Source organism: Monodelphis domestica, chromosome 6, assembly GCF_027887165.1.
Source record: "Monodelphis domestica isolate mMonDom1 chromosome 6, mMonDom1.pri, whole genome shotgun sequence".
In the NCBI taxonomy this organism is placed as follows: Eukaryota; Metazoa; Chordata; class Mammalia; order Didelphimorphia; family Didelphidae; genus Monodelphis; species Monodelphis domestica.
Genome location: NC_077232.1, coordinates 274,272,243 through 274,298,823, shown reverse-complemented (window position 1 = coordinate 274,298,823; position 26,581 = coordinate 274,272,243). Strand labels below are relative to the sequence as shown.

General features: G+C 38.1%; 1 protein-coding gene across 4 annotated transcripts in view; it reads left to right on the top strand.

The window, feature by feature from the left end:
* FRAS1 (Fraser extracellular matrix complex subunit 1) overlaps positions 1-26,581 on the top strand; it is a 637,413-nt gene that overhangs the window by 477,650 nt on the left and 133,182 nt on the right. For all 4 annotated transcript variants that reach the window (XM_056803248.1, XM_016423079.2, XM_007495970.3 and 1 more), the window contains 8 exons: positions 5,656-5,787; positions 7,892-8,017; positions 9,114-9,361; positions 16,413-16,561; positions 18,279-18,441; positions 19,659-19,791; positions 24,122-24,312; positions 25,732-25,885. In XM_056803248.1, the coding sequence (XP_056659226.1) occupies positions 5,656-5,787; positions 7,892-8,017; positions 9,114-9,361; positions 16,413-16,561; positions 18,279-18,441; positions 19,659-19,791; positions 24,122-24,312; positions 25,732-25,885 (1,296 nt within the window). The remainder of the gene's footprint in view (positions 1-5,655; positions 5,788-7,891; positions 8,018-9,113; positions 9,362-16,412; positions 16,562-18,278; positions 18,442-19,658; positions 19,792-24,121; positions 24,313-25,731; positions 25,886-26,581) is intronic.

The following is a 26,581-nucleotide window of genomic DNA, read 5'->3' as shown; positions in this document are numbered from 1 at the left end:
ATCAAAATATAGAACAGCATTCCCAGAATCATTTATGTAAAATCAGTCAGTTTTACCCTGAATATCTAGTCAACAAGCATTTATTTAAACAATCACAGTATGCCAGGTATTATGCTAAGCTCTGGAGATCCTGAAGGAGCTCAAATTCTACTGGGGCTGATAATGTATAAATAACAACCTAAAAGATATATGCAGAGTCTATGGAAGCTCATCTCACTGGGAAAACACTAGCAGGAAGTGTCATCTAGAAATGTCTTCCTCCAAATGGTTGAATTTGAGCTGAGATTTGGAACAAGCTGAGGAAACTAAGATAGAAGTGAGGGGGAAAGTAGAGAGGAAGAGACAGAGATAAAGAACACAAACACTTTAGGTATGGTTTACAGGCAATGCAAAGTCACAGGATCAACAAATGGAATGGTATGGAAACAAATATACCAAACAGAAGGTGTCTATTTGATACTAGAGGAAATTGGGGGCTATTGGAACTAAATGACTTGGGGAAGGGGAAGAGGCTACCATGGTCAGACCTGTACTTTAGGAAAATTACTTTGGCCTCTTGAGTGAAAGATGAATTGGAGTTGGGAAAGACTTGAGGCAGGAAGTCTAGAAGTCTTTTGCCTTGCCCAGGCAAGAGATGATATAAAGGTCTATGGTGGCTTTATGAGTGGTGAAGGCAATTATATATCTAAAGATGAATGGATGGATGGATAGATAGATGAATAGACAGACAGACACATATTGGAAAGGTAGAAATGGCAAGATTTGGCAACAGATTGGGTATGTGAGGTGTGAAGAATCAAGGATAACACTTGATTGTAAGCCTATTTAACTGCAACGTTAACTTCAACATTAATAAGAAAATTGGAAAAGGGGGAGAGTTTGGAAGAAAAAATGAGTTCATTTTTGACATATTGAATTTGAAATCCTATGGAACATCCAGTTTAAGATATCCAAGAAGCAGTTGATACTATAAGGCTAGAAATTAAAACAGAGACTGGGGATGGATATATAGATATGAAAGTGATTTTCATAGAGATGATAATTAAACTCAGATACTTCCCAGCTGTGTGACCCTGGGCAAGTCACTTAATCCTATTTGCCTAGCCCTTACCCTTCTGTCTTACAGTTGTTACTAACATAGAAAGTAAGGGTTAAAAAAGACAAAATATATAGTAAAAGAGGAAGAAAATTAGGAGTAATTTTAATAGGTAAAAGGTCTTTGGTTCTTTTTTGTAATATATCTTAAAATCCTTTTTAAAGTGTTATTTAAATCAAGGAACAAGTGGTACCATTCATATTACAACATATTCCTGTTACAAATGCAATACCTTATCCCTTTTCCCAGTTAGAGGCACATAGTACATGATAATCATCTAGGAATAGCTCAAACTAATACTCTCATTCAGAACTGTGTAAATTATAGAAAAAGGGAGAATTTTTTAAGACAAGGTAAAAATGAAGAAAAAAAAAGATTTTTTTAAAAGACAGGAAAAACTGACCTCCAGATTCATGAATCTTTCTTTCTCTTCTGTCACCCTCTTTCTCTCATTCCAGCCTAGCAAAACCTCCACAGTTATTATAAAGTCTAAAGAAATATGGTATAAAATATGCTACATGTGTTATCAGGGAGGGAGGGATGAGCTGTGAGGCTACGGAATTGACTTGTTTGAATAGAAAAGACCTTGGGCCTAGGAGGTGTTAGCAACTGCATTTAAGTGCCCCAAAGTTTATGGACTAGCAAGGAAAAGGTAAGTCATAGTCAGGACTGCTGCTGAGATCTATACCTTAAGCTTGCTTATTTTGGGCCAGAGCAAAGATCAATTGCAATGATAGATAATATTACATTTCTGATGGTCACTCAGTGCTGGGACCATAATGTTTCTATGTTAGCTTTCCATTCAGTTTCTTTGGAGAGAATGTATGGTGATATTATCTTCACTGAATATGGGTAACATCTAATGATGTTCTGATATTTAGTGCCTATAGTTTGCTTGGATCTTTACCATATTAGTTCTTGAATCCTTGGTAGCATAAACCTAACCATAATTTTATGTTGAGTAGAGCTCTAGAGAAATCCAGGAAATGAACTCATCAATTGATGTCATGTAGCTTACATAGTTAGTTCATAGAATCATAAAACTTTTTTAAGCTGATAAGATTCTTAAAGGTCATCTAGTCAATTGATGGGGAAACTGGAGTCGAGACTGTGACATGACCAAGGGAAGAACGATGTTATTCCTTTATTCTTCATTGCCTCTCTAAGCAAATGAGAAACTGTCTTTTCTCTGATGTCTCAGTAAGTTATTAAAAGAAAAATAGCACTCAACAAGGTTTTTCACTCAAATATAGGGACTCATATTTAGTACAAGAGTAACTTTTCCTGCTCTCTTCCCAAATAATTTCGTCAATGTGCCTTTATTAAAGATCTACTAGATGTCAGAAACTATACAAAACACTGAGGATACAAGTATAAAAATTAAAGGATCCTTGCCCTTGAAAGGGCAAGGGAAAGGGAGACAAAACACATATATAAGTATGTAAAAACAGACAGGAAATATATGTAAAATAATGGGAGAGAGAGGGCATTAGAGGCATGAGCAACTGAGAATGGTACTTGAGTTGAACCATAGAGTATAATAGGCATTTTAAGATTTTGAGATGAGGAAGGAGTGTATTCCAATACATAGAAAGACACAGAAATGAAAGATGGGTTGCTGTGTATGAGCAGAGAAGAATATGATTGGGCAGTGTACAGGAAGGGAAGTCTATAAAAGGATATTGGGGTCAGGCTATGAAGGGTTTTACATGCCAAACAGAGGAGTTTAAGGTCTTACATCTCTCAGAAATATAGTAGCAATTAAAATCAAATCAATTTAAGTTTGTTGCCTAGGAAAAAGCAGTTTCCTGTGGACAAAAATCCATTTACATATTTCTCATAATTAATATATTTATTTACAAGCATGAGACATTTATTTTCTTTTTCTTTCTTTTTTTCAGTTACTTGTAGGAACAATTTTTGACAATTCTTTTCTGATATTTTAGGATTCAGATGTTCTCCCACCCCACAACCCTGCCACCTTGGGACAGTAAATAATTTGATATAGGTTATACCAATGTTTCCATGCAATATATATTTCCATATAAGCATGTGACATTTTGAATGCTTCACTGTAGTTTTATCAACAGTCATAAGAGTTAATGGTCCAATTTCAGTATAACAATAGAATCCTTCTAGACTTGTATCTGTCCTCCCATACATCTGCCAAAGGAGTTCTGCCCAATGTACTGGAGTCCTTATTCAAGGTCTTTTACCAGTATTAACTGTCTAAATGATCTTCCAACCTCCTTTTCTGATCATCTTCTCACCCCTAACCCCATGATATAACTTTACACCATTATTTATGTCACACCCATCAAAGTGCTAATGGTGCATAATGATGCTGATACATGCTTGGTTCACTGTTGTTTGTTTTTGATTCTTTGGAAATTGCTATATTACATACTTTTCAGCCATAGAGAATTACCAGGAGAATATTGTTCTTAAAAAAAGTGTTTTGCCCCTGGGAGCAGCTTAGAATCATTGAAAATGTGGCTCCTGCAATAAGTAATTATAAATATTCCTTAAAAAGTAAATTATTTCAGGATGCACATAATCTACCTCTTAGAAAAATATATGGAAGGTGAAGTCAAGGGTTTCATTCTTTCAGAATAGAGAGAGAGGAAAAGAGAGGAGACCCCCCCTTCTCAAAGCAGGGTTCAGGGTAGACAGCAGATGTAACAGGTTGGCTCAGAGAGAGGAGAGGGGATTTGAAGATTTTCCCCCTTCCTTCCTTCCCTCCTTAGCTATGGCTGCTCTCCCAGATTTGCTCTTGTCCTTTTTGTCCCCCCTCCACTACTCAAGACCAAAGGGTTTACCCTTGATCTGTTCACTCACACTTGATTCACAGCATGGGGAAAAGATAACTATTTTAATGTCAACTCAATCAGGGTAATACAAAGGAATAGCTGGCAGGGAAAGAATGGGAAAAGAAAGTGGGAAAAAGAGGGTCCCTGTCTCTATCTAAAACCTTTTTCCTCCCTCCTCGAGTTTGGGGGGACTCAGGCCTTGTCAGCCTGAGCCCCCAAGAGAAAGTCAGGTTGACTCACCCTGGGTTTGGCCCCTTGGCCACAGTTCAGACTCAGGGCAACAGGAGCTGAGGTAAAGTCTGACAGAAATTCAAAATGCCTTTTCTCAGGTTTCTCTTCTCTGGGTCCCTTCAGTTGGGAAGTGTTGGGGGGAAAGATTTCCAGTCACAAACAGGAAAAAGTGGGTAACCCTCAGGAGAAAGGCTTATTCCACCTTCTCACTTCCAATTTTCCCGAATGAGAGACCAACTGCTCTATCCTCCAGCCAGAAACTTCTCCTCCTCCAGATTCCAAACTCCTGGGGCCCCTCCCCCATCGAGGTGACCAGTTCCACACTCTTCAGCCTGGCACTTTTCTTATGTGCCAACCTCTGTCACAAAGGGCAACTTGGCACTAATATGTTGAATGTTCACATATATATGTACATATATATGCATATATATATATATGTATGATATTTAGACCAAGCTGTATATGTTACATACTGCTTATATACAATCCTCTTTTTCTTGCCTTCTTTGTATATTCAAGTATTCTTGTTTGTGGACAGTTTTCTAGTGGGTAAAAAAATGCACAACCAGTTGGTGCAATGGGTAGAGCCTAGAGTCAGGAAGACAACAGTTCAAATCTAGCCTCAAACACTTAGTAGCTTTGTTGTCCTGGGTAAGTCATATAACCTCTGCTAGCTCCAGTTTTCTCATCTATAACATGAGAGTAGTAATGGCACTTCTGTCCCGGGGTTGTTGTGAGGATCAGATGAACTATATTTATAAAGTGTAGTTCTTGACACGTAGCAGGTGCTTAATAAATGTTTGTTCACTTCCTTCCTTAAAGAAAAGTCTATGCTTTTTGAAGAGCACGAGAAAAAAGGATTCCAGCAATAATTCTTTTTTTTTTATTCCAGGAGATGCTTTTCAAGGAACCCAGGGAGATTAGATATTATGCATTTTTTACATAGTTGTTAGAGAATTTTAAATAAATGAAAAACACCTTATCCCCACTTTTTCCCTTCAAAATGAACTCCTCATAATCATTCCTGTGCATGCATAGCCCACCTTCATTATAAATGTAGAGGGTTTTTTTTTTTTGGCTGTAACAAAGCTTCCCTCCATTATGAAAGCATCTGCATCATTTAAAAAGACTTGAATGAGACATCTCCAGAGATCCAGAGGAATGAATGAAATCAAAGAATTCTATGAATAAATAGTGGGTTTTTCTCACCTCCTCGGAGAGAGAATACTTAATATTTTTTTCATAAATATTTATCAGAACCACTTTGTGATAGAATTACCAGGATGGTCTTATCGTGACAATGTGATTTTTTAAAGCTTTTTCTTACAGAGTTTCAAGAGCTCTTGCTAGTCTGAGTCAGAGTCCAGCATTATTTGCTTGCCTTCTTTCATGATTTGTTAGGATCTTTTCAAAGTGGAGCAGCAATATTAAACAATATGGGCTACATATGTATAGAAACAACCTGTATGCCATCATACCATACTTGATTTATTTACTTTGGTTTTTCATTCCTTCCAGTTTCAGATGGAGAGCACACAACAGAAGAAATGATGTTTACCATCCACCTACTTCCCATTCATCAGCACCCCCCCCAGTTCCAGATCACCGTTCCATTTCTTGAGGTCAGCCGAGGAGGCCAAGCTAATGTTGGTAAGAGAGATCAACTGGATTGTGGAGAGAAGTAGTTATTGAAATGCAGCTATATTATGACACCAATCCCTGTGGATATGCTGAGCCTGTCCTGACTGGCACTATCTCCTTTCAGAAGACATCAGCATTGTTTTATTCTCACCTTTGACCCTCCAATTTCCCATATACATATAAATGGGAGAGAAATAAACCCTTCAGAGGGTAGCTCTTACTGATACAAGGCAACATAGCATGTATTTCCAAGTCTAGTTATTTGATTTATTACCACCTCTAAAGTCATAGAGAGCAGAGGAGAACATTTCACTATGAAACATTCTTGTTTTCTCTTTTGCAAAGTCAAAAAGAAAATTATAAATGGAGGAAACAGAGTAATATAGGAGGATATGAAGTGTCAAGGAGAGCAGAGCCATCATCATTTCTACTCCTGTTCATATTTGATTATGCTGTGTCATTAGGAATTTATTTTCTTTGGTGAGAATGCATTTTAGTAATAAGGCAATGAGCTTATAATGACTTGAGAAATGTGTCTCATCACCCATCTTTTGGAATATGTAGCAGGAACCCCCAATATATAAACCCTTGGCTTTAAATAGCATATGGCTATTATCATCTGCCAGCATGCCTGTCCCAGTACGACACTGCCTAGTCAGAGAGACCTTGCTACATTGCTGAGGAAATTAAATTGGGGGGAAAATGTAAAGGTAAAAGAGAATCTGTGGACTCGAGAGATAAAGAATGAAAAAAATTAATCAAGTGAAATGCAAAGAGGAGATGATTTTGAAGGAAAATCCCATGCAAGGATAGCTTCCTATCCTTGAGGCTTCCCACCTCTTGCCCAGAACTCAGAATTCTTTAATTTCACTTTATTAACAGTCTATGAATTCCCACCACTTAGAGCACACAATGTAGCTGAACTATGAGAGCAGCACTATCAGTTTGGGTGCAGGGTCCTAGAAGCAGCAGAAATCACAAAATACAGAGGGGCAGAAGGAAGGGATGGATAATGAGAAGAAGAAAAAAAAGAGAGGAGACAACTTACAGATTTATTTGGGGTTAGATGTATCTTTTAAAAATGTAGCCACCTCTTGAAAGTTAAGGGATTGACTTATAGCACTTCACTAAAAGACTAATTAATGAATTAGTGCAAAAAAGATTTTTTTTCTCAATTGATGTAGATTACCTAATTGCCCTCTGAGATGGAGGTGTAATTTTGAAGCATGGAATGCTGGGTTGATATAATGTAAATCTAAGTTTAGGCAGCTAGATTTGTGATCTTGGACAAGTCCTTTCATCTCCACCTGCCTTTATTTCCTCATCTGTATAATGGAGTTTATAATAACACCCAGGGGTGCCATGAGGATAAAAATAGGAAATATTCATAAAGTGCTAATAGATATTATTTTTTTCATGGTTTGGGTCTTAGAGAACTCTCCTCCCTATAGTAGTTCCCCTAACTTCTTTCCATCCCTTTTCTAATCCCCTGGTTCCTCTCTAGGAGTTTCCCCTTCCTTCTTTCCCCCATCTCTCTTTTTCCTCCTTCTCATTGTCCATTCCTTCCTTCTGCCCCTCTGTATTTTTGTGAATTATGCTGCTTTTAGGACCCTGCATCCAAATTGATTGTTCAGATATATTGTGGGCTCAATGGGATTTCAAGACAAACCTGGGAACCTATCCAACACATTATTTCTATAGGAAAAAGTATTCTGAATTCCATATAGCTGTCTCATAATTGAATTTTTAATATTTTGCTTCTTGGCTAAATTGACTAGAAACCATCAAGTCAACCCTACCCCTTCCCTTTTTCAGGTGAAGAATTGAGGCCAATAGAGATTACAACCACAATAGTGGTTATCTGGTTAGTACTTGAGACAGGATTTGAGTCTAGATCTTCAAGACTCCAAGTTTGTGATTGCTCTTTTTTTTGGGGGGGGGGGAATAGGAATTTAATCTGACATAGTTTAGATAATTTACAATCTCTCCTGTCTAACATGGGAATTTTGGCTCTAGGTTCTTTGTCCTTAATCACAGGTTATTGTAGGAAAGGCACTTTTACATGTTAAGAAAGTCTAGAAACAACATGTTATCATCATCTCACATTCCACAGGGATTCAGCTGGCAATGAGTGACACCAACACTGATCCTGAAGACCTTTCTTTTGAGCTAGTGAAGCCTCCCTTGCATGGTGCTCTTGTTAAGAAAACAGCTGACTTCCAAGGGCACATGAATACAGGTAGGAGGAAGGTTTCTTCTCCCCTTGGCCTGTTGGGTAAACACTGACAGTAAACTTAAATTTAGTCTTGTATACTTTCCAGACATGGAGTAATTATTAATGATAAGATTCTGACTTACAATTTTTTGGAGATACTTGGAAAACCTGGGCTATTTGAAGATCAATCTCACCCTGGTTAGGAGGCCTGGATTTGTTTGATTACTTCACTCTTCAGCCACAGAATAACTTATTAAAATGTTTCCTTAACTCAAATGAAATTGGCTTCTTGTTAGAAATAGAATTTGAAATTAATTTATTAATTCAATAAACTTAAAAAAATAAGTAGAAACAGGTGTTTTTAGAATGACAGTCTGAGGTAGCATCTAATATCTTCCTGTGACTGTCCTTATACTATGCAGTCCTTTGGAATTATGTGCTCAGAAGGTAGAACAGAATCCAAGGAGCTACTCGAACTCTGACCCTCCTTTCCACAGTTTTTACTCTCAGGGGTAAAACTAAATGAATTCCCTGTAGCCTATAGCATCAGCTGGCATCATTGTGGAAGGTCTGAAGTTGGGAGGGACCTTGCTAGCCATTTAATCTTTATGCTTTCTTTTAATCAATGAGGAAACGAGGCCTAGGGAACTTAAGTCATGTGCCCAAAGTCACACACTGGCAGTATTTGAACCTAAATCTTTATATATTGAGCTTTTCCCACACTATCACACAGAAAATGAGTACTCAAATTCATGCACCCAGAGAGGAATGTGTTGTGCTTATATCCCGGTTCTTTAGCATAGTGTCCAATCCAAAGTCCTTCTTCCATTATTCTGGTTGCCCAGAAAGAGGTCCAAGACTCATTGCAACAACTTTGATAGTGCCCTGTCAGTTTTCCCAAGTTTTGGATCTTTTGTTTTCATATATTTAGGCCCCTAAGCGAATTGGCTTCTTTGCTTAAAAAATTGATACTTCCAAGTATCACATTGTCTCTCATCTTCTTTTTAAAAAGGAAAGAGCAAGTTCTAGACTTGCTGCATGCTTTAGAATCTTGGGTCTAAAGGTGTGCTGTATAAAAGAGGAGTATGTGGGCCATTATCATTTGTCTTATTCTTAAAAGGCGACCATTTCACCTATAAAGACATCACCCAGAATGCACTAAGGTATGTTCACGATGGCTCATCAGCCACAGAAGACCGCATGGAGATCTCCGTCACTGATGGCATTGCCACAGCAACCACACTGGTGAATGTGGAGGTGTCGTGGACTGACCGCAGCAGTCCCCGGCTGGCCACAGGTTCCTTGCTGACTGCCACTCTTCCCAGCAAAAGTTCCATCACTCTCACCAGATCACATTTGGCTTATGTGGTAAGTTCCTACAGTCACACTGTTCATCAGCGACCTTAACCCCAACCCATCACTTCATCCCTCTTTGGTAGGTAGGATGTTTCCTTTCTGTAGTATTTCCCTCAGTCATTGAGTGTATGCCAAGCATCGTGCTAAATACTAAGGATAAGTAAAAAGGTCAAAAATAGCTCCTGCTTTCAAGGAGCTCACATTCTTGGGGGAGATGACAGGCAAACAAGTATTTATTTACCAGATCTATACCAAGTATGTGGAAGGTGATTTCAGAGGGAAGGCACTAAAAATGGCAAATCTTCTTTGTAGAAAGTGATATTTGAACTGAGATGAAGGCAGGGAAACTAGTCGGTGGAAATAAGGATGGAGAGCACGCCAGGCTTGTGGGCAGCCAGAGATTAGTCATGAAGTCAGGAGATGGAGTCTTATTTAAGGAACAACAAGGAATACAGTGTCTTTGGATTGTAGAGTACATGGGAAGAGAGAGAGAAGTGTAAGAAGACTGAAAAGATAGGAAGGGGCATGTTGTGAGGACCTTCTCAGTCCTGGGTCCTTTTTTAGCTTTTTCTAAGGTTCTTTTCTACCCAGAAATGTTATAACCTTAGAAGACTGCCAGTTTTTAAAAGGGCAGAAATTTTGTGCCTCTAGCATGATATTGAAGTGCCCCACAAATACTAGGCCATAAACAAAAACTTTCACCCTGGCCCCATCTCTATCTGTTTGTCAGGTCTTACACACTACAATCTTATGAGGAATAATGGGGGTCTCTAGCATAGTGGTTTGAAACCTCTATCACAGTGGGCAATCCAAAGTAACTTCCCTTGATACTTCTTTGCATGCTGACTAACCAAGCCACAGGAACTAATCCACCACCATTGACACATTTTATTTTGGCAGTGGCTTTTGGGGATGGCTCTGGGTTGGGACTTCTCTTTCACTGAATGGCCAGTTTGGTTAATAGAGCAGCCAAAGATTTTGGAACATTTATGTTGAAAATTATTACCTACAATTGGGAAAATAAAATATTTAAATTTGTTTTTAAATTGCAGCCAAAGTCCCTGAAATTTGAGAGTGAGGAGGAGAGGAAGTCTTAAAAGCAGAACCAAGAACAACAGAATTATTAGGCTACCCTTCAGGAACTTCTCTCAGTTGCTTCTATAGGTGGAGTTATCCAAGATCTATCCAGTCCTCAGATTAAGAGACATTGCACAAGTGAAAACAACTCCACGTGTTGAGAAAGAATTATTTCTCTTTTGGCCTAATTAGCTTTTAAAAATAGGAATTTCATGGCCATTTCTAGGGTATAGACCTTCCTCAAATTATCATCAACTTTGCACACCTAGAACTAGGAAACAAAATTACTGATAATGTAATAATAAAATAAAATATAATATAATATTACTATTTTTTTCTAGAATGTTTTATTTGCCCCTACACACAAACAGCTCTCTCTCTGTGTCTGTGTTTGTCTCTTTGTCTCTCTCAGTCTCTCAGCTTCCCTCTTTATATCTCTGTCTCTTTGTCTTTGTCTCTCTCTGTCTCTCTCTGTTTCTGTCTCTCTCTCTCTCTCATTATGATGTTCTTAGAGTTTCTAAGACTAGAGTACTGATTTTTTTTTTCTGTCAATGGAAGCAGAATGTATTGGAAGACTGAACCTGGGTCAAGATTCCTACATTTGATTTTTTCCTCTATCACTGATGTGATTGATTAATGCTAGTGAGGGAAGGAGAGCCATTTATTTAATTTTGTTGCTTTTGCAAATATCTATATCTATCTATCCATATAGATATATAATAAATTATTATACAGACATGTGTATATATAAACATTTTTTATATGTACACATAGAAACATCTATATGTAATCAATATGTATGAGTATGTATAAATGTATGTGTATATATGTATATATAAACATGCATGTATGTATCTATGTGTGTATGTATATATATACATATGTGTATATATACATATATATTCTATATATATTAACCTTTTCTATGTAATCATAGGTGGTTTTAGTTAAAGGAAGTGATGATGCAAGATTGATTGCCTGAATGTGGTTAGCTGTTTGAGAGCAGATAGGGTTCTTCCTAAATTTGAAACCACAATCGATAATGATCTGACAATTTAAATAATCATCCATATGTTTTATTTTATTAAAAAAAATTTAAATGATTATCTTCCGTCTTAGAAGCAATAGTATGTATTGGTTCCTTGGCAGAAGAGTGGTAAGGTCTAGACCATTGGGGGGGGAATGACTTGCCCAGGGTCATACAGCTAGGATATGTCTGAGGTCAAATTTGAACCCAGGACCTTCCGTTTCTACGCCTGGCTCTCAATCCACTGAGCCACCCAGCTGCCCCCTCCAAATGTTTTAAATAACATTTATACTTTAACTCTAATATCTAGATCTGAAAAGAAAGAAGGGAAATAAAGTATTGGTTTGGGAGCAATTTCTTCTGTGTAGATTTTATCTCTCAATTGTCTTTTTATGTTATGAGAAATCACTCCCCTCTGACACTATTCATGAACCTCACACAACTTAAAAGTAGCTTTCATTTTCTTTTCTTTTTTTTCTAGTTGACAGATAATTTTGGCCATAAAATCTGGCCTATTGAATCTTCTGGAATTCATGAATCAATAATGATCTCTGAATACAAATTTAATCAATAGACCATCAAGGCTTGAAAAGTCACTGTGGGACATTCCACAAGGGTCTTTCCAAGAGCAGTTCCTACCCATTAACTGCACATTCTATCCTACATATCAAAATGCAGGGCTATTGGCAACTTAACTCTGGATTTAAGAAATTGATTGAATGTGAATTTGCCCGGCAGAGTAGAGAAAATTCAAAAGAATTATTTTAGACTGGTGGAGGCAAAGCATGAATGTTACAGACTTCTTTAAAGTTTTATAATGACTTTCTTGACAGCTGCCAAGAAGTCTTATCTCCTGGGAAAGTCTTTCTAGAACGTGGTGGGCCTGCACGGAGTCTACAGCAAGGCAGGGAAAGCCATTCTGTAAAAAGAGTCTTAAGTGAAACAGAGAATAATGGGAATAGGCACAACTGATAATATGGGAGGGATATAATCAGCATGGAGGGAAGAAGGTAGAAGGCAGCAATACATTCAATTAAATTCAGCACAAACATGTATTAAGTCTCAAGAAGGTGCTGATACAGAGATACACAAGATTTAGAGATGAATTAGGTCCCTTTCTTCAGCAAGTTTAGGGGTTTAGTTGGAGTGGAAAAGACCTGATCCAGCCTTGGAGGTAGCAGAATAACAGTAGAAAGATTATTGTACTTTCCCATTTAATTTGGAATCATGCTAGCTGAATTTGAATCTGCCACTTACCTATTTGATATTGAACAATTTACATAATTTCTCTAGGCCTCAGTTTCCTCATCTCTAAAATAAAGGGGTGTAAAAATTAGGTTTGGGCATCTTAGCTGAGTCCCTTTGGAGGTCAGGCTGATTCTTTCCTCCTTCACACTCAAAACTTTACTTTCTAGATCTCCTAATCTTCCTGCCTGGTACCTTCCTTCTACCTTTTTCCTTCTTCTTAATCTTCTCCACTATATCAATTAAATCACCATAAAATTTCGAGCTGAGTTTGAGTGTTTCATTAGGATTTTATAAATAAAATCCTTGGCGACCAAATATTATTATTACATTCAGTCTCAACCATAATTTTAATCTTTACAGGGGTTGTGCTACATGGCCTTCAAGACCTTCCGTCTCATTGAGTCTCCTCTTTGCCTTTGACATTCGTTATTGCTTTTGTCATTCAGGTGTTTCAGTTGTGTCATCATAACTCCATTTGGGGTTTTCTTAGCAAAGATACTGGAGTGGTTTGCCATTTCCCACTCTAACTCATTTTACAGATGAGGAAACTTGGACAAGCTCAGGATCATCAGCTAAGACAATAAGTGTTGAAGGCTAGATTTGAACTCATGAAGATCAGTTAGCACCTTATCCACTGCACCAGCTAGCAGCCTTGCCATAGGCTGGCAGCATGTCTTAAGACATGCAACTTCTGGGTCTGAATTTTGAGATCACAAGGCAAGTATGTATAAATACATATGAAGATATCATATGTATAGAGACAGAAACCAAACGCTCATCATGACTCAGTGAAGGAAGACCTGGCTGTGAAAATCAAGAAAGAATGCCCATGAGAAGGCAGCACCTGATTGACCTGAACCTTGAAGGATCAGATACAGTCAGTAGGGAAGTAGGCACAGGGAAAATGAGTGAAGTTATGGGGATGGAGAAGTGCCCAACAGGCTTAAGGAGTATAGATTGGCCAAAATCCAGGACTTGTGGAGAATAATGAAATAAGGCTGAAAGTTAACTGTTCAAGACTTTGAATCAGTTGTGTTAGACAAACAATTAACAACTGCTGTGTTTGGGATACAAATATATATCTGCCATGGATTGTTGTTGTCAAGGAGCTTGAAATCCAATAAAATAGAAAAGATCTGGACACAAGGGGCCATGAAAGCAGGGAAGGTTTGAGTAAGGGCAGAAGAGAGGTTCAAGTGAAGTACAATGAAAAGAAATAGCCAAGAGGGAGAACAACTGGGGAGAGGATGTGAGATCCATAAAGGTTTTCTTTTTCTTTTTCTTTTTAATCCTTACCTTCCATTTTAGAATTAATAACTAGACAATGGGGGTTAGGTGACTTGCCCAGGATCATCCAGCTAGGAAGTATCTGAGTCCAGATTTGAGCCCAGGACCTCTTGTCTCTAGGCCTGGCTCTCAGTCTGTTGAGCTACCTAGTTGCCTCCCCATAAAGTTTTCATGAACCAAGAGATAATATAAGTCTGGAAATAGAAGTTAGAACCTGATTGCGGTGGGGCCTTGAATGCCAAGATCATGAGTTTATTCATCAGACTTTGGGGAATCGAGGAAGGTTTTTTAGAAGAGTAACATGGTCAGAATGATGCATTAGAAAGATGTACTGGGAAGGCAAAATTTGGAATTGGAAATAACTTGCTAAAATTAATTTTTCATGACTGTTTCAAAACTTGGGGCTTTGTGGTTTTGCCACAACTTTTCATGAAATAATTCCTTCTTTCATTCACTACTCATTCTCAAATTGAGAAATATCATAGCAAACAATCTTTTGTATGTATATATATTTTACATTACTGGAAGCATATGGGCACTGTGTAATTATTTGAGGGCATGTCGAATTTCATGCTATCACCTTCAACTTGATTTCGGGTTTCCTGAGGCTTTCTAACTAGAATGAACCTGAAGCTTGTTTGAATTTTGTCCTTCCTCATTTTATTAAACATGAGAGGTTTTATAGTAAATCTCAATAATAGATAGGCCTCTAAATCCTTAACCTTGAGGCTATAGGTATAAATCAGGATCCTACAGGTGTAAATCAAAATATTACAACATATTATCAAATATAAAAGTAAATTGAGGTTGGATAGTCTAGTCCCTACCCAAAAAATGAATTCTAGCTATGATGTTCAATTCAATTAGGCTCATCAGGCACTCATTAAAAGACTATTATAAAAAACAAACAAATAAAAATTATAGAGGGCAGCTGAGTGGCTCAGTGGATTGAGAGTCAGGCCTAGAGACAGGAGATCCTGGGTTCAAATGTGACCTCAGTCACTTCCCAACTGCTTGATCCTGAGCAAGTCACTTAACCCCCATTGCCTAGCCCTTACTTTTCTTCTGCCTTTGAACCAATATATAGAATTGATTATAAGACAGAAAGTGAGAACTTTTTTTAAACCTATCCAGGACTCTGTGTTAGGCACTGGTGATAAGGAAACAAAAATAGAATGGCTCCTGATCTCAAGAAGCTTACATCCATTGAAGGAAACAACATAAATAATTAATATCATATTATATACAATAATCTATAACATTTATTAATAAAATAATATATAAAGAATTTTCCTAAGAAAGGACTCAGGTCTAATACAAAGGGCTTAAAAGATCCCAGTGAATGAGTAGATTATAGTGGTATTCTGTCTAAGACCTGATAAGTGAGTCTGATGATTCAGGTTTGGGATTGAAACAAATAAGACCTTCCTAGTCCATAAATCTTTTTTATAATTGATTTTGAATGATATATTTGTTTTTACAATGCCTAAATTTCCTTTATGTCTTTCCCAAGGAGCCATTCTTGATAACATAGATTTTAAAATATGGGGGGGAAAAAACCAAGAAATTTGACCTACACTTAAGAATCTGGCATTATATATGCAATATTTTAAATGCTTCAACACTGCAAAGGAGCACATAACGTTAAAACAAAAGGTGTTTACTAAAAGATGCATCAAAAGGATATGTAGTAAAGATGTAGTGTTGACTGAATCAGACACAGCTCCTTTCATCTCTTTATTTGCTAGAGTGGTACGCCTGGATAGAACAGTATCTGACTCATACGATAGTGGTATATTTCTCAAGTATGAGGAGTGTCAGTTATTCTCAGATAGAATTCATTTAGTTCTAGGAAGCTATATTAAAGTTTTGGTTCCTTGGAGCAATTTAGTCTTTATGTCTTTTTAAGTAAAAATTTGCCTATGATAAGAGACCTTCCATTCTTACTGCCATGGATCCAGATTAGTATTCATTGTTCCTCCTAACATTCCACCCCTTAGTGTCCAGTCCTAAATGCCTTCTAGGGGATTTTCTACCACTCGAATAGCTTTAGGGCCATTAATCACCAGTATCACCATCCTAACCTCAAGGATTCAGGATGCCATACTATGGATAGTAATGAAGGAAGAGACTTGAGTAACAGGTTGGACTTTCTGTGGGAAATGTCAGGACCTGGAGCAGCCTTCTGCTTTATGTCTCTTATCCAAATTCCAGCTGACATCAGTTACTTTGGCCAAGTGAGCATAGATGTCTTAGAGTATTCTCAGTGAATCATTCTGGGAAAGATTAATTCAGAATATAACACAGCTGACAATTATTTCAGTTTGTACCAAAACAAATGGCAACATTTCATGAAATAAAGGAGGGATGTGGCTCAAGAATTATGAATTCACATGTAATCTTTTTTTTTCTTAACTTGATTAGGATAATTCTTCCCCTGATTCCAAGATATGGATTCATTTACTTTCTTTACCCATGTATGGGACTCTCACAAGAACATTGGGGGTAGAGGTAGAAGAGCTCTCAATGATTTATAACTTCACAATGGAAGATATCAACAACCAGAAAATCAGGTAACCAGTTTTGTGAACTTTACTAATTTTTGCTGTTGATGGTTATTTTCCCCTACCACTAAGAGTCCTAAAGATGCCATCTTCTTCCTCCATCTACATTCTGTAACAAAGATCCAGAAACTGAGGCTGCCCCAGGAGTGAAAAGTCTCATACTTTCCTACTTCAAGTTTGGGTGTCATTGGTTATAATCACCCTTTAGGATGTAATAATTTTAGTTTCAGTGAAGTGGAAGAAGAAATCTTACTTAGGTCATCTGGTTGAACCTCTTTATTTTACAGAAGAAACAGAAGGTCAGAGAGTGAAGGTTCAAGATCATACAAGTATGAAGTAATAAAACTATGATTTTAATCCAGATCCCTGAAGTCCAGAGCTAGTTCTTCTTCTGCTGGCATTTTTTCATTCATTCACTCCCTAGGTCACATATTCATCCATCAATGAGTTCAGGGATGAATTCATCAGCCAATTAATTTCCTTGCTACTAGGGTACATGTGATACAGAAAAATTAGTACCCCTTATAGGAAGTTCATCATGTAAAATGAAGATGAAATAGTGTGTATGATGACTAAAACATTAAGTCAAAAAGTCTTGGAACTGAAATCTGATTTTGACATATACCCTGGGCACATCACTTAATTTCTCTGTGTCCCCCAGTAACACTAAGACATCAAGTTTCAGAGATGGTGCCAATCTCCAACAATAGAGGGAGTTTTCTTTTTGCAAATTCTTTCCCAATGGAGTCAAAGGTTCAGTCCTTCAAAAAATGATGTGAACAGATCATAAATTCAAAATTCAGAACAATGAATGAATGAATGATGTATAAAGCATTTATTAAGCACTTGCTATGTGCAAGGCAAGAGTTATATAAATAGAAAATACAAATAGAAAAGCATGACTGTTTCTGCTGTCAAGCAGTTTATACCCTAACAGGGAGACAACCTTCAGGGAAGGTTTCAGCTGTGAGTCAAATGAAAAGGTCCCATGATCCCTAGAAGACATCAGATGTTAATGCTTCTTCTTTAATGTATTTCCCCTGATGATATCAACTGATGTTCATGATATCAATTTCTGATGTTGAGTTGTTTTTAAAACCCTTATCTTCTACCTCAGAATCAATACTGTTTATTGGATCCAAGGCAGAAGAGAGGTAAGGGGGTTAAGTAACTTGCACAGGGTCACCTAGTAGGTAGTGTATAAGGTCAGATTTGAACCCAGGTCCTCCAACTCCAGCTCTCATTTCCACCAATCAACCCAGCTACCACCATTTTTAATTATTCTTGATAGTGCCAAGGACTTGGGTGGCAGAAATCTTCCTTTCTAGGTCTTTAACTTTGGCTTTGGCACCTATAGGAGCAGTTAAGGTTTCGTCTCCATAGAGATTGCTTCCCAGTAAGATGTTGAGGGCACTGGAATGGAAACATTGTTACTTCCAAGGCTCTTGGTTACAGGGTCCCAAGCTGAACCTGTCACTGTCTGAGAGGAGAGCAAGGTGTTTAGATTCTAATTTGCCAGGCACATATTGCCTTCTGTCTCTCCCTTAAGGTGCTCTGCTCTGTTGGCTAAGTTGACTTGCCTGCTCTGTGTCAACAGTTAAATAACAGGTTGCTCATTCCTTCAAAGGATGCTCTGTGACTGAGGACATTTTTTTAACTGAGTGTAAATCTTTTGCCTGTCTTTACTTGTATCTTACTAATTTTATTCTTATTTTGACCTACATAGGTACTCAAGTTTTTTTGAGACAGACAGTCATCCAGTTACTGATATTTTCCATTTCTCTGTCTCTGATGCTGACAACAACAAACTAAACAATCAGAACTTTACCATCATTATCACACCTGTCCAGAATCTGCCTCCTGTTTTCACGTTTGCTGACCTTATCACAGTAAGTAATTTTCAGAACAATGGACAGTGCTATCAGTAGCCCTCAGAACAGACAATCTGTGAATGAATGATTTTCTGCCTGAATTAGCCCTGTTCCCTCTGCTTCCCTGAGCAACCCCACAATGACAGCTGGTTTTAGCAGTAGAAATGACTGTTTGCTTTAAGACATCTGTATCAGGAAGGGGAGGTCGATCTGTTACTCTCTATTGAGACAAGATGGACCCTGCCTTCTTCAAGTACTGTGGTGGAAGAAACTAGAGTGGTTCATATGTCTCATCCATCATCTGAAAACTCAGAAAGCATATCCAGTTATATTCAAATGTTCCACAAGCTCCCAGTCCCCCTTCCAGTGCTTTCCTAAACCTCCTAGACCTCCTTTCTTTCCATAGAGTCCTTATGAGACCATGGTAATAAACTGCCCTAGGGGTTCAGACTAATCAGCCAGGAGACCAGGAGTCCTTAACTTATAAGCTCCTTAAGGGCAAAGTCTTTACTTTGCTTCTTTTTGTATTGCCGTACTTAGTACAAGACCTGGCACAAAGTAGGTGAGGAAGAAATTGCTTAATCACACAGGAATACTGCTAGGTAGATTAAAAAAACAACAACACATGGTTTTGACTATGGAAGTAAGAAGAAATCAGCATTTATATAGTACCTATTATATGCCAGGTACTTTGCTGAATTCATATATCTTGGGGTGCAAAGAGAGACCTTAGTTTGAAGAGCTGCTTGTGTTTTTTTCCCTCTCCTCCTTGGACTTGAGGTCTGATAGGGTCAATCTTTCCTTTTAAGTCTCACATTTTAAAAAGCACAGAATTGCAATAAAGATAGAGAACCAGCCCTTTCCTCCTAGTCTGAAGGAGGCAAGACCAAACAATCCCTTTACTCATGGGAAGCAGTTTTTTTCTGAAGACCAAATGCAGAAAGGTAGATACAAGTCTTGGAGGGGACCCTGATGGCTTTAGAATTAAGTTCATTTTGTACTGTGGCCTGGGTTTGAAGAGAGGCCCTGCATTATGTGTCATCTGCTTAAACCATGGCTTAAGAAAAACTGATGCATTCACAATTTGCAGGAGCACAGATGTGTCTCCCCTTGCCTGCTGTGGTTCTAATTCCATTTCTGCTGCAAGGTCACCCCAGACAGCACTTTTCAATACAGTATTTCTTATTTCCTCTAGTACACAAGACCATCTAAGGTGTCCCTTTTCTCTTCCGTAGGTTGATGAAGGAGGGAGAGCACCACTAACATTTCACCATTTCCTGGCTGTGGATCCTGAAAACCTCCAGAGAGATACAGAAGTAAAAATAAGCACTTTGCCTACATATGGCTTCATTGAGAATACCAGGACAGGTACCTGAGAGCCTTTTGACTCATGGATCTTTATTGGTTCATTATTCAATAGTGAGAAGGGAGGAAGCATTGTGTTTACCTAATTGGAGCCTGAGTTAAGCTGTCTTGGTGAAATCTCTAAACCAACTGTGTCAGTGAAATTAGGACTCCTTTTCTGTCAACAGGAAACTCCTCTAATTATTCAAAACCATTGCCTGGGCATATCCCAGACCATTCTGAGAGTATGGCCTGAATAGAATGATCTTTATCTTGTGAGGCTATCCCCTGACCCCCTCCACACCTTTCCCATCCCTGCCTCTTGCATTCCTTGTCTCCCTGGCATCACTATCCCAGGTGGCTATCATCAAGAAGAAGGCATAGGTTAGAAGAACTGAAAGGCAGGAAAAGTATTTATTGCCTTTCTGACAGTAGCTTCATGATGTACAGCAATAAGCTGAGATGAGTGTACCAGACCATTGTATCTCAATTTGGCAATAATTGGAATAAGCTTGGCAGTCAACAACCTGGCAAAAATTGGAGGGTATGCTAGCAGCCCCCACAAAGAGGTGGTTTCTTGAATGGTTGGTGGATGCTGTGATCTCTGGCATCGAAGTCTGATCACTTGGAAAATAATCACTGTGTTCACAGAAGAAGGTCCTTTATCTTTCTTTCATGTATTTACTCTTTAGCTGGGTAGATAGACAGTGACCTGGAGAGAGGAGAGACTCAAGCAAGAAAGCCAGTTAGGAGCCTCTTGCAATAATCCAGGCAAGAGATGGTGAAGTCTTGAGCTAGAGTGGTGGCTAAGTGTATAGAAAGAAGGAAATGGATTCAAGAAATTGTAGAAGGATAAAAGTTGAGATTTGGTAACTAATTGAATATGGTGGGGGATGGAGAAAAAAATGAACAAATCCGGTTTGGGATGGCTAGCAGAATGACTTTATCAGGAATAGGAGCTAGCTAGCTAGATGGTGCATTGGGAAATAGCCTTCAATACTTCTCAGCCACAGGTTTTTTATCTGTAAAATGGAGCTAGGAATAGTATCTAGTTCATGAGGATCAAATGAGATAATATGTGTATAGCACTTTGCAAAGTTTAAAGTGCTATATAAATGTTAGTTATTATTAATAGAGATAATTTGAGAGAGAGGGAAGGGGTTGTTTGGGACAAGGGAAGAAAATGAGTTCTGTTTTGGATATGTTGAGTATGAGATGACTATAGGAAATTCAGGTTCAAAATATCCAATAGGCAGTTGGATATGTGACCCTGGAGTTCAGGAGACAGTATAGGGCTCTATATATATTCAAGCAAGCAAAAAAGTACCCAGACAATAAGCGCCTATTTTGTACCAAGTTCTGCTAGGTACCAGGGACATAATGTCTCATTGGTTATCATTGGAGAAAAACTGGTTCATAGAAATGAATTTTTCACTTATCCAGTTTATACCTTCAAGTACCAAAACTTTTTAAATTTCAGAATTTTATTTTTTGACCTGATGAAAAACCATTCTAAAATAAATTACATAATTTGTCCTTAGGTTAAATGGCCCCAGAATATACTTTTTCTTCTTGTGTCTACTTTCGCAGTTTTTCTATCCTCTCTCACTAGCTTCTATCTTCTTGCAATAAGTAGTTTTCATCTTATAATTTGATATCCCATGGAATTCTTTTTTTGTAAAGATATTTTACTAATTACATATAATAACAATTTTCCACATACATTTTCTGAAGTTATATGATCTAAAATGTTTCCTTCCCATTCCTCCCCCTTCCCAGAAATGGTAAGCAACTTGATCTGGACTATACCTGTATTATTAAGCAAAACATTTTCATATTGTTCATTTTTGTAAGAGAAAGGCTTCCATAAGAAGCCTTTCTAATTCCTATAGGAGTACTTTGATTATCCTAAAAGCTATTTTTCTTGAATGTCTTTTTATATATGCTCATTTATGTTCATGTTGACCCTTCTAATAGAATGCAAGTTCCTCGAGGGCAGGATCATTTCTGTCTCTGTCTCTAATATGTATAGTACCTAATATATAGTAATGTATGTTGGTTGATTATTGATTTACCATGCTAAGCAGAGAGAGTATTTAATTTTCTTATATATCGGGTCCCCTGAATCTCTGCTGCATTCCTTGAATATAGTCAAGCTGTTAGAAAGAAGGCACAATTTTCTGTCTTTTATAGAACTGGTGGAAGAGACAAGATACAAACTTGAGCCAGCTATTTTCTGCCAGCCCTCCTCTGGCTATGTCTCCATAATCTAAAAAGAGATGGAGTTCCCAGCAGGCAATTTCTGCTCAGTCTCCTGGGAATGGAAATTGGGGAGAGGAATGGCACACAATTTCTGGAAAGCTATATATCAGTGAAAGGAAAAACATTTCTTTATTTCACACGAGTATGATTTTACAAATTTCTCATCTCTTTGTCTTTGTGTCCAACCTCCATCAAAGACTGCCATGATTAGTAGTCCATGGAATTTGTAGCTAGTTCCTGCCTGCCATTCTGGGATTGGCAGCCTACAGACATTTAAATGAGCATGCCTTTGCTTATCCCACCATCCCCCCAGTCGCTAACATTATAGATGGCAATTAGAAATCAATCAGCTGAGGAACTTGAATTTGAACTTAGTCAGAGGCAACAAGAAAACCCAAAAGGGGCCTCCTCTCTGACATCTACCTCTCCCCTGGTGCAGAAGGTGCTGATTCTTGCATCAGATGGAAATAGGAGCTCAGCCAAGCCCTCTCATCAGTGCCTACCCTCTGGTGCCTCTGGGGAAGGAGCTGGCCATGCTCCAGTGATTGATGGTTCAAGGTGGATGAGGGAGAAAAGGTTGTGAGACTTAAGGAAATGCTTCCTTGTTTGCTTGTTTTTTGTTTGTTTGTTTATTTTTGTGCATGACTGCAAGCTGTGAGAAGTAGGGTTCTTCTTGGTGAAACTGCCGATTTTATGGAGCCAGCATTTAGTGTAATTCTTTCTTCCAGTAGAATGTGGACTCCTAAGAATAAAGAATACTTTGCTTTTCCATTTGTATCTTCATCACTTAGCAGAATTCTCTGCATGTATTAAGCATTTAATAATTTTTTATTCATTCATTCATCCCATTGCTTATCAGGGGTTATTCTTGCCATTTCATGGCCCATGGAGAGCACTACCATCTTTCATATTTGCTATTATCCATGTTAGCTGAAAAACCTGTTTATGAAGGAAGCAAGAATTGTACCAAAAACTATCTGTCGCTTAGAGAGGGCTTTAAGGCTTACGGAATCTTTTACAAATGATCCCTCCTTTCGTTCTCACAATAATCTTGGGAGGTAAGTGCTATTTTAATCCCCATTTTACAGTTGAGAAAACTAAGGCAGACAGAGATTAAATGTCTTGCCCAGAGTCACACAATTTGTGAGTATTTGAGGCTGTCTGAGGTCTCAACTCCAGTCCCACCAGCCTTTTACTCCAACTGGCTACTTTGATCCCCTTTGGTACACATCAGTTATACTAACAACAGTTATCTCTTATCTATGTAAGGCTTGAAGGATTTTCAAAGTGATTTTGTATACATCTATTATCCTATTTAACAGTATATATGAATGTATGTACCTGCAGAGGCACATGGTCTACAATTTAGGACACTGGATGAGAGAAATTAAATCACTTGTATTGTGCCTCTTTGTGAGTTAGGTTAGTAGAGCTTACTAGAAATTCTGATTTTTAGTAATAATGATGATGGTAACATTTACTTAACGTTTACAGAGTGCTTTATAAATATTATCTTGTTTGATCCTCAGAACAACCCTGGGAAGTAGATGCTATTATTACCCTCATTTTATAGATGAGGAAACTGAAACAAATGGAGGTTAAGTGTAATATTCAGTCACATAGTAAGTGTCTGAGGCTGTATTTGAACTCAAGTCTTCCTGACTTCAGATTCTATACTCTATGAAATAACCCTACTACTTAGCACAGTGCCTAATACACTTAATAAATGCCTATTCCCTCTGCCTGGTCATAGCTCTTTCCTCCATGACATGCTGCCCACCCCCCTTTCTATCTTAGAATTGATACCAAGTTTTAGTTCCAAGGCCGTAAAGGGCAGGCAAGGGGGCCAGGGGAAGAGGGGGGTTAAGTGACTTACATAAGGTCACATAGCTAAGAAGTGTCTAGCTCAGATTTGAACCCAGAAGCTCCCATCTCTAGACCTGACTCTCTAACCACTGAGAAACCTGGCTGCCCCTTTGCTATCTCTCTTAAATACTTATTCAACTCTTTCTGATCATTATGTTTTCTTTCCATTTTAGATCAATAAGTAGGAATTGCTAAGCAGGGTTTTCATCTCTCTCCTGTTCCATAGGTAGCCGTTTTGGCCCCAGAGGCAGCAGTGACTTGGAAGCATCCTTCCCCTTTCAGGATATTCTAGAAAACCACATCTACTATTTTCAGAGTGTTCATGAGAGCATTGAACCAACCAGTGATATCTTCAGTTTCTATGTGAGTGATGGATCTGGTCGTTCAGAGATTTACAGCATGAACATCACCATTGAGGTAAAGCCATTAGGAGTTCAAGCCTTGCCAAGGCTTAAGGGGGTCTACTCCTTAAAATAACTCATAGAAATACTACAGTTGTAGAATTGATTGGATTTGGCCTTCAGCTCTGAAGGCCAATATTTAAATAGTGCCACTAGCTTTGAGAATGTCATGGGAGTTAGAAAACAATGTTGGGGAAAGTTAGGTTTGGGAATCTATATATCCCAATCTCTAACTTTCAGAGCCCAGTTGCTAGCTTAGTGTGTTCCAAAGAATACAGAGCCTCGGGTTACATTAAAAATATTGGTTGCTTGGGGGAAACCGGTGGCTCAGTGGATTGAGAGTCAGACCTAGAGATGGGAGGTCCTCAGAATTGATGAGAACATAAATTATCATCATAAATAAATATTATATAATGTTTACTTTTATGCCGGTACTGGGCTAAATGTTTTAAAATATTATCATATTTGATCCTACCTACAATCCTGAGAGGTAGTTGCTATTATCATCTTCTGTTTCCAGTTGAAGGAACTGAGTCAAACAGTTGTTATGTAACTTGCTCAAAATTAGAGTTTGAGAATAGATTTGATCTTAAAGCTTTCTGACTCCAAGCTTCCATCTTAGAATCAATATTATATATTTGTACCAAGGTAGAAGAACAGTAAGGGCTAGGTAATGGAGATTAAGTGATTTGTCCATGATCACACAGCTAGGAAGAGTTGGAGGTCACATTTGAACCCAGGACCTCCCATCTCTCAGCCTGGCTTTCAATCCAATGAACTACCTAACTTCCCCTTCAATTAATGTATTTTTAAAATTTAAGTCAAAGAAGATGTCATTGGAAGAGGTATGTGTTTGACCATCTTTTAAATAATAGAGAGGTTTCAAAACCAGGTCCTTTGACTCAGAGCTAGTATTTCTCAGTTACATCATTCTGCTCTTTTGAGTAGACTTGTTATACACAAGAGAAAGAAAACTACCTCCTCCGAAACACAAATCCATAACAGTTAGCATTTAATAGTTTTTGCATGTAATTGTACAAATAAAACCTGTTTCCTATGGAAGACATCTGAAGACAAACTTTGGTAGAGCATTAGTCCGTATGATCCAGCTAAAAGAGCTTCGGGGTCAAAGGACTTGGGTTTGAATACTCCCATCTATTTAAACCCTTTGTGACCTACCTTGGGCAGCCTACTTAATCTTTTGAACTAAGTGGCATCTAAAGTCCCTTTTAACTCTAAGCCTTCTGATCTTAAGCGTCTGTTATAACTGTGTGTGTTAGCTCTCTCTTTTTCAAGCTATGTTGATTTGAACATCATAATTAGGTTAAAAAAATTTCACTGGTACAAATGGCTTAGAGAGATACTTTGAGCACTGTGTTTTTCCTCTAGTTTTGAGTTTATATGTGTACGGCATGTTGTTTTCTACTTTAATTAGAAGAGAAATGATGAGTCTCCCAAGATGAACATCCAGCCCATCAGGGTGCAGGAGCGCACAGGAGTGGTCATCAGAAATACATCTTTGAGTCTGCAGGACCTGGACACTCCAGATAATGAACTGGTTTTTGTACTAACAAAAAAGCCTGACCATGGTGAGACATGTACATCCTTTAGTATATTTTCTTTTTAATAGGAGTTCTTAATTTGCCATTAGTAGAGCACTGACCTTGCTTGGGATCAGAAAGACTCCTCTTCATGAGTTCAAATCTAGTCTCAGATACTTACTAGCTGTGTCACCCTAGGCAAATCACTTAACCCTATTTGCCTCAGTTTCCTCATCTGTAAAATGAATTGGAGAAGAAAATGGCAAACCACTCCAAAAAAGCCAAGAAAACCCCAAAATGGACTTTCAGAGTCAGACACAGTTAAAATATCTGAACAACAAAATTTGCCATTAATGTTCATTCTAAAGATCTGGCTTTGCATTTCCCAAATAGGCACAATAATTTCATATCAAGGAAATCAAATTTAAAGGCAGCTAATATTTTATGAAAGGCTGAGTGACCAGTGAATAGAGAATTACCTTCAACACCTGGGAAGGTCTGCTTCTGAGAGACACACACTGGCTGTGTGACTCTGAACAAAGGGTGCCCTCTCAGATGCCTCCAGGCCATTCTCTCCCATTAAGCTCCAGAATGGGTACCCATCTGCCTTGGTAGAGGAAGTTGTTAAAATCAAGAGTGCTTTATATTCTTGGAATCACAAATCTGGCAAAAGAAAAGATTTTATTAAGGGAAGATAGTCGAAACAACTCTATGAGATGTCATATGTATGCCTGTTTCCCTGCC